The sequence below is a fragment of the Amphibalanus amphitrite genome, unplaced genomic scaffold (assembly GCF_019059575.1).
Source record: "Amphibalanus amphitrite isolate SeventyFive unplaced genomic scaffold, NRLGWU_Aamphi_draft 001230F_arrow, whole genome shotgun sequence".
NCBI classification, from domain to species: Eukaryota; Metazoa; Arthropoda; class Thecostraca; order Balanomorpha; family Balanidae; genus Amphibalanus; species Amphibalanus amphitrite.
Genome location: NW_024882723.1, coordinates 92,269 through 109,114, shown reverse-complemented (window position 1 = coordinate 109,114; position 16,846 = coordinate 92,269). Strand labels below are relative to the sequence as shown.

The 16,846-nt window shown below is 49.9% G+C and overlaps 2 protein-coding genes across 2 annotated transcripts; both read left to right on the top strand.

Annotated features, from left to right (window-relative positions):
• Nucleotides 1-182: 182 nt before the first annotated feature.
• On the top strand, nt 183-2,630 carry LOC122371307 (disintegrin and metalloproteinase domain-containing protein 10-like). The gene is made up of 2 exons (XM_043347523.1): nt 183-2,367; nt 2,428-2,630. Exons 1-2 carry the CDS (start codon nt 183-185, stop codon nt 2,628-2,630), a joined length of 2,388 nt encoding a protein of 795 aa, XP_043203458.1.
• Nucleotides 2,631-8,633: 6,003 nt separating this feature from the next.
• On the top strand, nt 8,634-12,741 carry LOC122371304 (piggyBac transposable element-derived protein 3-like). Its single transcript, XM_043347519.1, has 2 exons — nt 8,634-8,792; nt 9,002-12,741. Exons 1-2 carry the CDS (start codon nt 8,776-8,778, stop codon nt 10,728-10,730), a joined length of 1,746 nt encoding a protein of 581 aa, XP_043203454.1. The 5' UTR covers nt 8,634-8,775; the 3' UTR covers nt 10,731-12,741.
• The last annotated feature ends 4,105 nt before the right edge of the window (nt 12,742-16,846 follow it).

Sequence of the window (16,846 nt, the reverse complement as noted above, 5' to 3'; positions counted from 1 at the left end):
CGTGATCCTTTTTACCTTTTTACGTGTTTTGTCATTTTATTAAACAATTTACATACCTATGTTTACAACTAAAGGATTGCTTCACATTGCTGATCTTTTTCCTAGACATATTTTACGCTTCAAGTTGTTGGAGCGATGTCTTTTGTAAAGCTGGTGCACCCAAAGCTGTCCAAGACTGACAAATGACTCCGACAAGCTTGGCGAGTCTTTCCGTCACCAAAGCTGCCAGCTCACTCGGCAGTCTGGCGGCGCGGCTGCTGCCGATGCTACTGTTGCTCCCGGCACGCGCAGCGTCAGAGGGCGGTCTCTCCGACTACGTGCAGCACCACCAGATGCTCCACTACACTCCGCTGTCCGCCGGTCGCGGCCGGCGCTCGACGGCCCCGCCGCTGCAGCTCCAGCTGCCAACTGGGGACCGCGTGCTCACCCTCCGCCTGGTACCAGATACGTCCACCCTGGCGCCGGACATCGTCTACTCTGGCCCGTCAGGCTCCACGGTCGGCACCGACTCTCTGACGCCGCTCTTCACCGGCTGGGTGCTCGGCGAGCCCGGCTCGGCGCTCTTCGGCGGCCTCGTGGATGGCGTGTTCGACGGCACGATCGAGCTGGCCAACGAGACGCTGGTGGTCGAGCGGACGTCGCTGCACATGCACGGTGGCCCGCACGGTCACTCGTTCGTGTACCGAGCGTCGGATATGCTCCTACCGCCCGCGCGTGAGGGCGACCGGCCTTGCGGCGTCAGAGATGGGCACGATCCGCTGGTGTGGGACAGCGACAAGCACAAGGCGACGACAGTACCCAGTGAAGAAGATAGACAACCGCGGCAGGAAACCGTGACGCTCGCTTCCGTGATGAAACACTGGCGGAGCAGCACCGGTCGCGGTCGCCTGAAAAGACGCATCGACGATCACGATGGCGACCACGGCAGTGGCCATAATGAAGACGCCGAGCCCGACGAGGTGTACAACAAACATCACGACGGGGCGCACTCGCGCACACTCTGCTCCGTGTACGTTGAAACGGACCCCAAGCTCTGGCAAGAGATATTCCGCAATGAGCGCGGTAGTTTACGCCGCACAGAGACGTTTCTTCAGTGGCTGGCCGGGTCGCACGTTCAGGGCGTCAACCGGATTTTCAAACAAGCGATATTCGACGGCCGGCACCACCACCACGAGTACCAATTTCAGATCCAGAAGCTGGTAGTCAGCGACGACCACACGTGTCTACCCAACTACTCGGGCGTGCGCAACCGGCTCTGTTTCGACCACACCAACTCGCAGACCTACCTAGAGGCGCATTCCGACACCAACTTTGACTCCTTTTGCTTGGCGTTCGCCATCAGCTACCACGACTTTGAGCAGGGCACGATTGGTCTGGCGTGGATTGGCGCGCCGTGGGAGGGTGCTGGCCGCGGCGTGTGCGCGCGACACGCCGCGCAGGCCTTCTACAACTGGGAGACGGGTGTGATAGAGCGCAAGTGGCGCTCTCTGAACACGGCCATGATAACGCTGCTGAACTTTGGGCGGCCGGTGCACCCCCTGCAGTCGCAGCTGACTCTGGCCCACGAGATCGGCCACACGATGGGCTCGCCGCACGACCAGGGCGCGCTCGGCAGTCAGTGCCTGCCGAACGACGCAAAAGGCAACTTCATCATGTTCTACCTCTCGCAGGATGGCCATCTGCCGCGTCACCTGCAGTTCTCCAACTGCAGCGTCGGCAACATATCCCGCGTTCTCGACTACATCACGGACGGACTCTACTTCAACTGCTTCGCGGTGAAAGGCTCGGCGTTCTGCGGTAACGGCGTCGTGGAGACGGGCGAGCAGTGTGACTGCGGGTTCACGGCGCACGACTGTCGCGACCGGTGCTGCTGGCCTCGTCACCCGCCGGCCGCCGCCGGGTCGCCCAAGAAGGCCCGCTGCCAGTACCAGCCGGGCGCCGTCTGCAGTCCCAGCCAGGGGCCGTGCTGCGACCCGGTGGCGTGTGCCACCGTGCCGGCGGAGGCCAACCACACGTGCCGCGCGGGCACCGAGTGCACGCTGCCGGCCCTCTGTGACGGCCGCTCGCTGCAGTGTCCGCCGTCGACGAATATGGCCGAGCTGACGCCGTGCGGCGCCGGCTCGCGGGTGTGCGTCAAGGGCCGCTGCACGGGCTCCTCGTGCCTGCGCGACGGGCTGCTGCCCTGCCAGCTGACTGAGGCAGACGTCGGCGGCGACCGCAGCCAGCTCTGCGTGGTCGGCTGCCACGCGCACAGCGGCGCTCCGTGCCGACCGCGCAACCCCTGGCTCCTGGAGGCCGGCGACCCGTGCGACGGCGACCGGGGCGCGTGCGACTCGCTGCTGCGGTGCCGTCCGCTGGAGGCGGCGGGTCCGCTGGCCCGGCTGGAGGCGCTGCTGCTGGCCGGCGGCGGCACGCTGCCGCTGACAGCCACCAGCGCCGGCCGCTGGTGGCTGGCCACCGTGGTGGCTCTGCTGCTGGCTGTCGTCTGCGCGCTGCTGCTGCGCTGCGTGGCGCTCCACATCCCCTCCAGCAACCCCAACAAGCCGCCGCCGCGACCCATGAGCGAAACGCTGCGCGTGCCGCTGGCCACCTTCTTCGGACTGAGCGGGGGCGGCGACCTCCAGCTGTGAATCTCAACGGGGAAGAAGGTGGCAAGGCTGAAACGGTTTGCTTTCAGTAGGGTCGTGCTGGTGAATATACAATACGAATGTATGGTTAGTATCAGCGCCTTCCGAAGCTCTGATCATGATTCGCTTATTTATGTTGTCTCTATGTGCGAATCTTTGGACTCTGGTTGATTTTCAGACAAGTGCATGTAACTGATTTGCTCGTACCGTGGTGGGGCATTTTTACCACGATCACAACCTTTTTTTGGAAATATTTAAAAGAAAGTTGTGGGGCGCTTAGCGCTACGTGGGCGCTAATATCGAGTTTCTGAGTTGGGTATGCGCGGGCGGAAAGTTGGTTGAAAATTGTCGAAATTTGACTTGAAAATGGGAAAGTTTGACCTAGCTTCGATGACATCTGGTGTCCTGACCTTTGGCTTTGACCTGACCTAAAAAGTGTCTATAGTAATTTCGCCATTACGTATCTTTTACGTTCTTTCTCCGGCGCCTACCAAGATACCTATAAGAAACAGGTAGATCCGATGTTTGAAAGTAAAGCCCCAGTCACAAATTTGACGCACCTGTGACATTTCCTGACACCCACGTGACTATTGTATTAACTTTTGTGTTTTGCGATGTTCTGACCTTATTTAAAGTACTGAAAGCTCAAAATGTATGATTAATATATATTTAATCGGACCGCGTCCTCGGTATACCAGGTATTATTCGGTGTGCCTAGCCAAGGGTGTTTTAAATAATGCCCGAACGGAGTGAGGGCATTATTTTTCCTAAAATATTAACCGAACGAAGTGAGGTTAATATTTTCAAAAATAACACGAATGAAATGAGTGTTATTTTTGCATTTAATGCACGAGCCTGCGAGTGCATTAAATATAAACACCCAATTGGCAAGGCACACCGAATAATGCCTGGTGTACCGAGGAGGCGGTCCGATTACATTTATTATAACGACTTTGCGCCGTTCGTCGCTCAGCCCGTCTGTTTAAAAGGGCTACATTGAGGGATTGGGAAAAGAAACGGGGCTTGGTTTTCTTTTCGGGGAAACACTTGTTAATAACGAAGTGTGTACTGTTTAATCAAATTAATAGCGCCAATTGGGAAATGCAATAGTGGTATAAGTGGATTGTACAATGTCTCGCTCAGTCTCTTATATTCATATGCAGGCCCTCTTGCAGTACTTGTAAAGAACTTATGCAGCCAGGGCCGCCTTCTGTGAGAACCGTATACTGAAAACGCGTATTTACAAGCTCTGGTCTATTCCATCATCTCTGTATCATGTTTGCCTGGGTATACCTACCAGACACTTGGCCTGCGCTGCGCCTATCTCAAGTGGCTACAGCCCATTCTGGGTCTTCCTTGTGTTGGTTGGAACACCTTCTGCTTCTCTATTCGCCAGTTCTTGGGAGAGCAAACTGCAGTTTTTTCTCGCTGTCTGTATGTACCATTCGTATCCATTTTCTGCATTAATGAGCATCACCTTTGAGTGATCGGACAAAGCAGTGGGCCTATGAGATTAAAAAAGGCGTCTCAAAGCTCTCTCTGAATTTGATTTAGCTCTGTGTTGCCTTCGGTGCCTGTGTTGCCTTCAATCTCAATGCAGGCCAATATTTATTTTTTTCAGCGAGCAGCTTCTTGTGAAACCATTCGGGCTCCACCACGGAAAGAAAAAGTCTGATTAACAATATTATTCCCGGGATTAATTTCTGTTATACCGACGTTTTACTTAAAAAACTGAAATCACGCGCGCGTTTAGAGACAGTCCTCCGATGCTGCCAAAATTACTCGTGCTATCAAGATTTAACCATACTTTTTTAACATGCGTGAACGGCGCAAAGTCGTTATAATGTTGTTTAACCCTCGCCGGACCTATTGGTTTTCTACATACGCGCCGGCCGAGGGGGGGGGGGGCGGGTACGACCCCCCCCCCTCGCCGTTTCGCCCCTGGTGGAGCTAGCGCGTCGCGGAAAAAACGAGCGTGTGCGCCGTTACGAGACGCAGAGATTGGTACCCGATTTTAAGGTCCTAGGTCAACCGGTGACCTCTGAGGTCAGGTCACGTGCCCCAAGGTACGGTTCAGTTTTTGGTGAATAGCTTCGCAAAAAATGGCCGCAGAGCCGCGATTTTGGCAGCATCGTGTTCGCCTCGCTCAGGCGCGTCGAATGACATACTTTTTGTTCGGGTCAGGTCAACTTGGGGTGTTGACCTCAGGTCAAGGTCAGGTCAGCACCCTAAGGTCACGAAGTTGGTCGAAAGGGGTCATGTCGCATATCATTCGATTCGGCAGGTCTTCCTGAGTCCATTGGTGGCTTTCCCGACTCGCTAGCTCAATTTGATCAAGAGTTATTGACGAAAAACTAATATGACCTTGATGACGTCATAAATGACGTCACGCAAGGTCAACATTGCAAAAGTGACGCATCTAACCTTGCAAGGAGTGCATCAAATCACGATTCTGTGTGCTTGAGATAGTTGGAGATCGTTCCCGGCGCCAGAATAGCAGTTTGAATTTTTCCCCATTGACTTATAATGGTGAGGTCACGAAAATAACCTGACCTCATATGACCTTTAGGAAAAATCCGAGATATACAAGTTGTGAGACTCATAATGGATACTAGATCCTGCAAGTTTAATTTCCCTGTGACATCTCCTCTGGCAGTGAGGGTGTTGCGAAGTTGCGACATCTGAAGACCGTGCAGAGGTTCACTTATGACGTCATAGGTCAGTGACCTGACCTGACCCAAAAATGCGGTTGGTGTCAAAAGATGCGGCTTGGATCAAAGGTCAGGTATGCCAAGTTTCAGCTCTCTATTGCCAGCGTGTTCGGAGCTATCGCGAAAAAACCCTATGGGGGGGGGGCGGCACCCGCCCCCCCCCCCTCGGCCGGCGAGGGTTAAAGCAGCATATTAATAATTATGTTTGTAAATTATCGATAAGCTGCTTATAGCAGGTCACGTGATTGCTACCAGATTATGTGCTCAGAAAGCACCTTTTCAACTTCGATTTTGAACAATTTTTACCTCCTTTGAGGCCAAATGATGGACGGTTTGAGGCACACGATGAAATGCTGAATCTATTGATGCCAAAATTTGTTCGTTTTTTGCATTTTTAGACTAGTATATCCTGGCTCAAACTTTGACCAGTTTGTGTGTAAACCCTATGGTGAAGGGAAAACTTCACGCCCAGCAGACGCCATTACAGTGCTGCCAAATCGTGTTTGGTGGGGGTCGGCGCCTACCGCGTGTCGCTAGTCGCTACGTGGTCCAGGAGCCGAGTCAGAGGGTGGAGGGCGTGTTCCACCCCCCTCCTAGCATTACATTTTGCGTTTCTTTTTCGTAAAGTGAGATGTAACGTTAGCTTGCCTACGTTTAAATAATGCGTATGCTGATTTTTTTTCACGCGAAAAAAAACGCCATCTGGCGGCCGGCCGGCGGTGCGGCTGCGGGCGATCGGTGCCGGCTCGTTGGCACAGCGTGCGCACGCTGCGTCCAGTGGGAGGGGGGATGGGAGGGTTCTGCGGGAGCATTACGGGTCAAAACTCAAAATATTATCGAAATAGTATTACATTGCACTCCATCTATGAATTTCACGAATGGAGCAACGATGCGCTTGCAGACCGTGGAATGCTAAATTTAGGAAATGTTTGTGTCTCCTAAGCTTAAAATAGCGTCACTCAACGTAAACGGGCTACGAGGCTGCGCTCAACGAAAAATGCCAAAACGGCGTAAATTTTTTACCTGGTTTAAACAGAAAGCAATAGATATTATTCTTCTTCAAGAAACGCATTCATCAGAATCAGACGCCCAGATGTGGTTAAATCAATGGGGAGGCAGTGGATATTTCGCTCATGGAGAGAAAAACAGCAGAGGCGTGGGAATACTAGCACGACCAAACTCTGGCATCGTTTTTAGCAATGTTTTTAGTGACGATAATGGTCGCTACATTATCCTCAACGCCGAATTCAATGGTGCTAGGATGACGATAGGGAACGTTTATGCGCCAAATCACGATAACCCAAGCATGCTAGAAGATTTTTGCGCGAAACTAAATGATTACGACGATAGCACCATTGTTGTAGGAGGTGACTTTAATTTCTGCTTCGACTTGGGAAAAGATAGACGAAGTTCAGCAAGGATTGTAGCAAATAATAATAGAAACAAAGAAGTCATCCTAAGCCTGATGTCTGAAAAGAACTTAATCGATATTTGGCGTGAAATCAATCCAGTAAAGGAGGAGTACACCTTTATCCGAAATAACCCGACTAGTAGATCACGCATAGATTTTTTCCTCGTGAGCGAAACTTTAATGTACACTGAAAAGAGGCCAAGCGCAAAGATTGTAGACGGATACCTAACAGATCACAAGTTAATTACTTTGTCGATAAATATTTCCAATGTTGACGTAGGAAAAGGATATTGGAAATTTAATAATGATCTTTTGAAAGACGATCAATTTGTATCATTGATCCAAAACAGAATACCTGAAGTAATTAGTTCAAACGAACAAAGTGCCTCCTCCAGTACAATATTGTTGGAGACGACGCTTTGTGTTTTAAGGGGAGAAATCATAAAGTACGTTGCAACCAAGAAACGTATTTGTTTGAACGAACTCAAAGAAATTGAAATAAAAATAAATGAAAAGCAAGGTGATAATGCGTTGAATGGCGAGTGTGACGAACTGCGAAGGAAGAGAGATGAAATTATTTCTGATCAAACAGAAAAAGGAATATATTGGAATAAAGTGCGCTGGAGGGCATTCGCAGAGAAGGGTTCAAAATATTTCCACGGAATAACTAAGCGAAATTTCCCCAAAAACATTACGAGAGAAATGTATATAAATGAGGGCAACCAGAGTACCATTACTAACAAAACCGAGGAAATGTTGGAGGAAGGAAAAAGGTACTTCGAAACGCTATTTGAACGCCGTATTAGGAATGAGTCACGAATTGACTTTACAGAAGGGTTAAGTCAAGTAACACAACATGATAGACAAACATGCGATGCAGACATTACGATGGAAGAGCTGACCCGAACAGTTTTTTCATTAAAAAATAATACCTCTCCTGGGCCATCAGGTTACACTGGAGAATTTTACAAAGTATTTTGGTCAGAGCTGAAAACATTAGTATTCGCTACATGTAAAGAAATTTTTAGTTCCGGAGTAATGCCGTCAAATCTTAAGAAGAGTGTCACAGTTTTGATACCCAAAAAGAACAAAGATCCAAGAAGAATCGAAAACTTAAGGCCTATTAGTCTCCTGAATACATTTTACAAAATCATAACAAAGCTGCTAGCCACAAGACTAGCTAATGCTGCACCGAACATAATAAATGTAGATCAGACTGGATTCCTGAAAGGGAGATACATAGGTGAAAACATTCGATTAATACTTGACGTCATGCAGGCATGTAAAAACAAAAATATTCCTGCAATCCTACTAGCATGTGACCAAGAAAAGGCTTACGATAGCGTTGATTGGTCTTACATGAAAAAGACATTGAAACGATTTGGGTTTGGAAGAGACTTTTGTAGATGGATTGATATTATTTACAATGGTGGGCAGGATACATCATGTCAGGCAAATGTGCAAATAAACGGTAAATTGTCAAGCCCGTATAAAATTGAGCGAGGCCTTAGACAGGGATGCCCTTTGAGTTGTCTCTTATTCATCATATGCTTTGAACCACTTCTAGAGAGAATTCGTAAAGAAAATGCAATTAAAGGACTGACAATTAACGGAGCAAACGTTAAAGTATCTAGCTACGCTGACGACTTAACGATTATCATGGATGGATCTGAGCTATCTCTAAATAAATGTATGGATACCTTGGAGGACTTCGAAACAGCATCTGGGCTGAAATTGAACCGGCATAAATCACAAGCTCTATGGTTGGGTAGGAACGGGCATTTAAGAAAGCCGATTTGCACGCAATTTAATATCCAGTGGCCAACGACACCCATTAACCCATTAGTGCCCATAGCCATATATATATTTCGCAAATTTATGAATTTTTTCCTCAAAAGTGTGGGTGTTTTTCATGAAAGTATATACGCCCCATATATAAATAAGCATTTTTAAAGGACTTGATGTGCGGTTGCTGCTGCTGCGCCATTTTCTCTGTTCTGCTTGACAGTCGCGAAACTACGTCAACATGCCGAAAAAACGCCGGTGAGTGTATTTAGTTATTTAGCTGTTCTAATTCAATAAATTTCACAGACATGTTTCTTTGAACTGCCCTTAAGACCCCTGAAACGAATAAAATAGCCTCGTTGAAGATTTGCCGCAGCATGACGCTCTTCTGTACGGGTCAATATATTTATGGCCATGGGCGTTTGGGTGGTCGAAAATGTGCGTTGCAGTCTGCTATCATTTTCCAGGTTTGGAAAGCTGATTGATCTCCTGGATGAAGTTGATGAGAGTGGCGAGAGTCCGGCCACTGTCTTCCTGTGTCCTCCTAACGTGCGTGAGGACAGCGACGCCGACTCGGGAGACGAGGACGGAGGCGGTACCATCGACAACCTCAACCGCAACCTGCTGCAAGCAGATGCTGAACTCGTCGGCCAAGAGGACGGTTCTGACGACGAAGCTGCTGAATCGGTCGCCCCAACCAGCCACAGGTGGGGCAAACGAGAGGTCGCTTCATTTCTGAAGGAGCGAGAGGAAGCTTGCCCATACCCACAGGTGAACTTTTCGAACAAGACACCCGTTGAAGTACTGAGCTTCTTCTTGGATGACGAGTTCTATGCGCAACTCCTTCAGGAGACACGCCGATATATCCAGTGGAGAGGGAAGAATGTCCAGGAGCCCTCCATCGCCGAGCTGAAGGCTGTCATGGCGATCCTGTACTTCTCGGGATACCACAACGTGCCGAACCGCCGGGCCTTCTGGTCGACAGACCCTGACCTGCACGTGGAATTCGTCTCCCGGATCATCTCGAGGAACCGCTTTGACGACATCCTTTCGGTCCTCCACTTCGCTGACAACCAGCGTCTCGACCCCAGTGACAAGATGGCCAAGCTGCGACCTCTCTTCAACAGCATGCAAGACAAGTTCTTGCGAGCTTTTCAGAGACCGCCATCTTCCACAGAACTGGACGTGGATGAGAGCATGATTCCCTACTATGGCCGTCACGGGTGCAAACAGTTCCTGAGAGGGAAGCCCATACGGTTTGGGTTCAAGGCGTGGTGCCTTAACAGCCCAGATGGGTATCTACTGACCTTCGAAGTGTACCAAGGTGCCAGCGGAACTGCTCAGCGTCCAGACTATGAGGCCGCCTTCGGGAAATGTGGATCAGCAGTGAAGATCCTCATAGACAGAATGCCGAAGGAGATGCGCATGGACGCACTGCACATCTTTACGGACAACCTCTTCACCAGCCTTCCTCTGATGATGGCGCTGAAGGAGGAGGGAATCGGGCACACGGGAACCATCCGCCAGAACCGCCTCCGAGGATGTCCGCTGAGCTCGGTGGCAGCGATGAAGAAGGCTCCCAGGGGAGACACCTCTGTCGCCGTGGAAACGAAGCAGGGCATCAACCTCGTCAGGTGGAAGGATAACAGCGTGGTGACCGTAGCATCTACGGTAAGCTCGTCCCGAACTGTGGCTGAAGTTCAAAGATGGTCGCGACGAGAGAAGAAGAGGATCAAGGTAGCTCAGCCACAGATGATTCAGGACTACAACTGCGCCATGGGCGGTACCGACCGCATGGACCAGAACATCGGCGCGTACCGCATCGCGATCCGACAGAAGAAGTTCTGGTGGTGCATCTTCTGCTGGCTTCTGGGGGCCGCGATGCAGAACGCCTGGCTGCTCTACCGTCAGCATCATCCAGGCGAGAATCAGATCAACTTCATCCGAGCCATCGTCCGGTATCACCTGGCAGAGACGACGAAGCCACCATCTGGACGTCCAAGTTCCGCGTCGAGTCAGCATCGCGTCCCAGCCAGCATCCGCTACGATGGTATCAACCACCTGGTCGTTCCTCTTGCCAAGCAGGGAACGTGTGCAAACAAGGAGGGAAAGTGCAAGAGCCACCCGAAGACCGCCTGTCGCAAGTGCCAGGTGCCGCTGTGCGTGGCGTGCTTCGTGCCGTTCCATGCGACCTGAGAGTAAGAACATGCTGTACACCATGGGGAAATTTGGGCTAGTTGGGCCAACACTGTTGGATACGGTGAGATGGGTGAAAGTTTGCAAGCGCCGTCTAGATCCCGGAGGGATGTTTTGTTTTCAGCGTTTGCTGTAAGCTGTGTCACTGTCCAATGCACTTCGATGTTTGTGAGTCAGGTAGTGCATTGACTCATCATCGTAATTGATTGTTGACCGCTGACACTATCAATCATCACGATCATTCGCCTGATCTCATAATATGTTCACATGTTGGTAGTGGCAAGTGCCTATCAGCATACACATCTAAGAATATACATTGGTTCTCAAAAGTTTCTTTTGAATTGCGCTTTGTGGCAATATTTCGACTACCCAGGTGCCCATAGCCATATATTTATTGACCCCCCTGGCGACAAATTGGGGGGGATAAAAAACAAGAAAATCATCCTAAGCTAATACACTCGATAAAGAAGCTAGTATTTTGTGCAAAAAAGTTTGAAATTTTGACTAAAAATAAGTTGGGCACTAATGGGTTAATTTATTGGGCGTGAAGGTATCTAACAACCCGAATATTAACATTTCAGAAATAAATTATAATGAGAAATTTGTCATAATGAAGGATAAACTAGCGCCATGGATAGGTCGCGGTCTTACTCCATACGGGCGCGTTCACCTTTTGAAAACCGAATTGATATCTCAGCTGGTTTATGTTATGACAGTGCTTCCAGCTCCTCCAAAACCATTTATAAAAGAAGTAGAAAAGCTCATGTTCAAATTCATATGGGGCGGAAAGAAAGATAAAGTCAAACGTATGACATTAAAAAGTAAATATAAAGGTGGCGGTCTAAAGGTGCCAGACTTAGCACTTCAGGCACAGAGTTTAAAGGTTACCTGGATAAAAAGACTCCTAGATAAAAGCCACGATGCTAAGTGGAAAGGCCTGGTGACCCCAATGTTTTTTCTAAATGACGACATAGCGCTGTTTCATTGCAATACAAATGCAAAGTACATAAAAAACACGGTAAAGAATACTTTTTGGGAGGAAACGTGCATTGCATGGAATAACATTAACGGAGCGAATCTTAGTGCCACAGATCAATTGCAAAATAGCATATTATGGGCGAACAAAGATTTGAACATAGAAAGCAATGCCAATATCAACAGAAAACATCTAATAGAAAAAGGTATCATTAGACTAGCAGATATATGTAACTTACGAAAGAAAGAATTGATGACAGTCAATGAAATTTCACAAAAATTTGGCGTGCACCCAATGGTTTCAGCGGCAATAAAAAACGCAGTGCCAACCGCTTGGAGCAATAAAATACGAAACCTTCAGAGAAGTGTCAATACAACATCTATAGAACAGTTGCAAAATTCATCTAAACCAGCAAGATGGGCATACTCCAAGTTATTAGAACAAGTATTAGATACTACTCGGGGTGAAAAATCGCACACAAAGTGGGAAACAGAGCTTGAAGGTGGAAGGCGGCTGAATTGGCCTGCTATTTACGCACGATTGCATTACGCTGTTGAAGATGTTAATCTAAAATGGTTTAATTACAGATGCATAAAAAGAATTTTACCAACAAACAAACTTCTTTTTACTTGTAACATCAAAGACACGGATCGATGTACGTACTGTCACCAGGTGGAAACAATTGGACATTTATTCTGGCATTGCCACCGAGTAAGGGCTTTTTGGAGCAGTATTGGTGAGTTATTCAACGGGCGCAATATTACATACAAAGCCGTAGTCACCGGTTTTGAGCACAACGATTCCGCGGTCTGCAAGCGCATCAATACTATTCTTTCATTGGGAAAACAGTTTATATGGTATAAGAGGGAATGCAATAGTCACTTATCTGAGCCCACATTCGTCACTTACCTGTACAACTATCTTAAAGTAGAAAGGTATGCTTATAAAATAAATGATCGAGAAACGCAATTCAACGATACCTGGGGCTCGTTGTTTTGCGCTTTAGCGGAGCGTGTAGAAAGGTAACCGCCTTAGGATATGAAACAAACACTTTGTGACTAATTATTGTTGTGTATCACGATGTTTGCGTAGTGCAACATGATGTGTACATTTTTTTCTACGATGGGAAGGGGGGAAGGGGCAAATGTCAGGTGTCGAATGTCGATGATACACAATGTTAAAATGACTGTCCTTTGTGTGTATGCATATGGTGTTTGTTATAAAAAGTGTTAGTGGAAAACGATGTGCGCGCTACAAGCCCCCGCCCCTATGACCCATCCGGGCCAACCCGGGACTGGCCCCTCCTGTGAGGGGCCGGTCGGCCGGCCGGGCGTGCGGAGCGCCGACCTACACGGGTCGACGCTTCGCTCGCCCGGTCGGTGGTTAGGGGGCACCGCCCGGGGCTGCTTGCCGGGCGGTGCGGGCGGGGGCTGGCGGCCCGCCTGGAGCGCCGGGGAGGTAGCCATCAGATCTCCCCGGCTGGGGAGGGATCCCACAGCTCTCCCCGGGGCCGGGACGGCACATGTCACGGATTGACACCGTCCCGGCCTGGCCAGGCGGGTCGCCGATGGGAGCACAAAAATGTTTTAGGCTTATTTTTGTTTGTGTTTTATGTGAATTGTGTTAATAAAAAGGTATGAAAAAAAAATTAATGTTGTTTAACCCTCGCCGGACCTATTGGTTTTCTACATACGCGCCGGCCGAGGGGGGGGGGGCGGGTACGACCCCCCCCCCTCGCCGTTTCGCCCCTGGTGGAGCTAGCGCGTCGCGGAAAAAACGAGCGTGTGCGCCGTTACGAGACGCAGAGATTGGTACCCGATTTTAAGGTCCTAGGTCAACCGGTGACCTCTGAGGTCAGGTCACGTGCCCCAAGGTACGGTTCAGTTTTTGGTGAATAGCTTCGCAAAAAATGGCCGCAGAGCCGCGATTTTGGCAGCATCGTGTTCGCCTCGCTCAGGCGCGTCGAATGACATACTTTTTGTTCGGGTCAGGTCAACTTTGGGTGTTGACCTCAGGTCAAGGTCAGGTCAGCACCCTAAGGTCACGAAGTTGGTCGAAAGGGGTCATGTCGCATATCATTCGATTCGGCAGGTCTTCCTGAGTCCATTGGTGGCTTTCCCGACTCGCTAGCTCAATTTGATCAAGAGTTATTGACGAAAAACTAGTATGACCTTGATGACGTCATAAATGACGTCACGCAAGGTCAACATTGCAAAAGTGACGCATCTAACCTTGCAAGGAGTGCATCAAATCACGATTCTGTGTGCTTGAGATAGTTGGAGATCGTTCCCGGCGCCAGAATAGCAGTTTGAATTTTTCCCCATTGACTTATAATGGTGAGGTCACGAAAATAACCTGACCTCATATGACCTTTAGGAAAAATCCGAGATATACAAGTTGTGAGACTCATAATGGATACTAGATCCTGCAAGTTTCATTTCCCTGTGACATCTCCTCTGGCAGTGAGGGTGTTGCGAAGTTGCGACATCTGAAGACCGTGCAGAGGTTCACTTATGACGTCATAGGTCAGTGACCTGACCTGACCCAAAAATGCGGTTGGTGTCAAAAGATGCGGCTTGGATCAAAGGTCAGGTATGCCAAGTTTCAGCTCTCTATTGCCAGCGTGTTCGGAGCTATCGCGAAAAAACCCTATGGGGGGGGGGCGGCACCCGCCCCCCCCCCTCGGCCGGCGAGGGTTAAAGCAGCATATTAATAATTATGTTTGTAAATTATCGATAAGCTGCTTATAGCAGGTCACGTGATTGCTACCAGATTATGTGCTCAGAAAGCACCTTTTCAACTTCGATTTTGAACAATTTTTACCTCCTTTGAGGCCAAATGATGGACGGTTTGAGGCACACGATGAAATGCTGAATCTATTGATGCCAAAATTTGTTCGTTTTTTGCATTTTTAGACTAGTATATCCTGGCTCAAACTTTGACCAGTTTGTGTGTAAACCCTATGGTGAAGGGAAAACTTCACGCCCAGCAGACGCCATTACAGTGCTGCCAAATCGTGTTTGGTGGGGGTCGGCGCCTACCGCGTGTCGCTAGTCGCTACGTGGTCCAGGAGCCGAGTCAGAGGAGGGTGGAGGGCGTGTTCCACCCCCCTCCTAGCGGGCATGGGTTTAACACTTATGATTATGGAAGAATCAAAGAATGGCTACTTAATCGTCGACAATAAATAATACGTGAAGCGTTTCAGTTTTTTCCCTATCACGGTCGACACACACTACCTACAGACACAATTCAACCACCAATCGACAGCTCTCGATCGTGGCTATGTGCGCGGCACATTTTTAATCGCATTCGCACCCCCCAAATAGCCAAACTCGGCCCCTCGGCTATGTCGCCCGACGCTCCAGAGATGGCGCTGACTGTCTGCGTGACGTCAGCTCACACGACCGGCGATCGCCGATCATAAAACGTTTATGTCACCGCTGGACAACCAATTCCAGCGTACTGTCTTGCTTTTGCCCTGTTGTTCTGAAAATTTGGTCAAGAAACATGGCGTATAACCTTCCTTTAAAACCAAATTTGCTCTCAACCACTTCGCCGTAAAACGCCGCAATACGCACCAGACCATGTCATCAAGCCGTGCAGAGTACCACGGCTTATTCAAATCGATAATGTTTGCGTCCTTGATGGGTCGGTTGGTAGAGTAGTGGACTTCTGTGGTGTGGGTCGCTGGTTCGATCCCAGCTCGGGACGTTTTTTAATCTTTAGTTGTTGTACCCGACCGCTAGGGTCGCGACCCCGTAGAGGTCGCTGCGGTCCCCACGTGACCGACCGGCCGCAGTCACGGGCCGGCGGCGGCGCAGTGTGGGGCGAGCGGGCGGAGGGGTTGGTGCGGTAACTGCGGTGCCGTCAGAGCGGCCGCTGCCGGACAGCGGGAATGCGGCATGATACAGACATGGGAAGGGTAAATGGTATTTGGATGGTTAAAGAAATGATGGAGGGAGAGGGAAGGGTAAGTGACTAAGTGAGCAAATGATTGAGTCGGTGAGAGAACAAGTACAGAGAATGGAGCCGAAAGACGTTTTTAAAATGCACTTACAGCTTAGTTGCAGCACCCGGCCGCTACGAATAACTACATTACCGATCCTGAGTGGCGGGCGGGGGGGGGGGGGCGAGGTATCCAGATTTGGGATAGGTTGGTTACAGAATTCCACAAAATACTGACAAGATTATCGATTATGTTTAGTGGGGACGGGGAAGGGCACGGGGACAGGACGGAGACGAAGACGGAGACGGAGATGTAGCGGCCAGCAGGAGCGGGGATGGAGACGGAGACAAAGAGCGGGAGCTGGAGCGCGGGAACGGGGACGGAGACGGCGACGGAATCGGAGACCAGACAGATACAGAGACAGCGACGAGACAGAGACAGAGGCGGAGACGGAGATGAAGCGGTCAGCGGGAGGGAGATGAAGACGGGGACGGAGAAAGAGAGCGGGAGCGGGAATGGGAGCTGGGACGGGAGCTGGGACGGAGATGGGGATGGAATACGAGACGAGACAGATACAGAGACAAAGGCAGAGAGGGAAGACGGAAACGGAAACAGAGCAGGCATATAATCTTTAGCACTGAAAACATTATCGATCGTGAGTGGTGGGTCGCGGGGGGGGGGGTGCAGAGGGAGGAAGGCGTCACTCAGATTTGGGATAGGTTAGTTACAGAATTCCACAAAATACTGAAAAAATAGCGATCATGTTTAGTATTACGAGCGTACCAATATGCGTATAGCGTCTTGAACTGGGACATAAAAACGTATATGTATCTGCAACGCGGGCGGGGAAGAAGCCACTAGCCAGTACTTTTTCAGTACCAAGAGGGGATTGGAGTGGAGGGGAGAGGAGGGGAAGGGAGGGAGTGGAGGGGAGGGGAGGAAATCGAGGGAGGGAGGGAGGGAGGAGCGAAAAAGTGCGATGAAGGAGACGGGGAGAGGAGGGAGAGAGACGGATGGTGAGGGGTAAGTAAGCATACGATTGGATCAGTGATCGACAAAGTCAGAGAGCGGAGAGGAGGGAGGGAAGAGGGTTGGAGGCAGATGGGAGTGAGAAAGGGAAAGGAAAAGAGAGAGAGAGAGAGAGAGAGAGAGAGAGAGAGAGAGAGAGAGAGAGAGAGAGAGAGAGAGAGAGAG

Coding starts and splice junctions, on each gene's coding strand:
- LOC122371307 (XM_043347523.1), top strand. CDS start 183: ATGACTCCGACAAGCTTGGCGAGTCTTTCCGTCACCAAAGCTGCCAGC. Junction 2,368..2,427: donor CCGTCCGCTGGAGGCGGCGG/GTCCGCTGGCCC, acceptor TGCCGCTGACAG/CCACCAGCGCCGGCCGCTGG.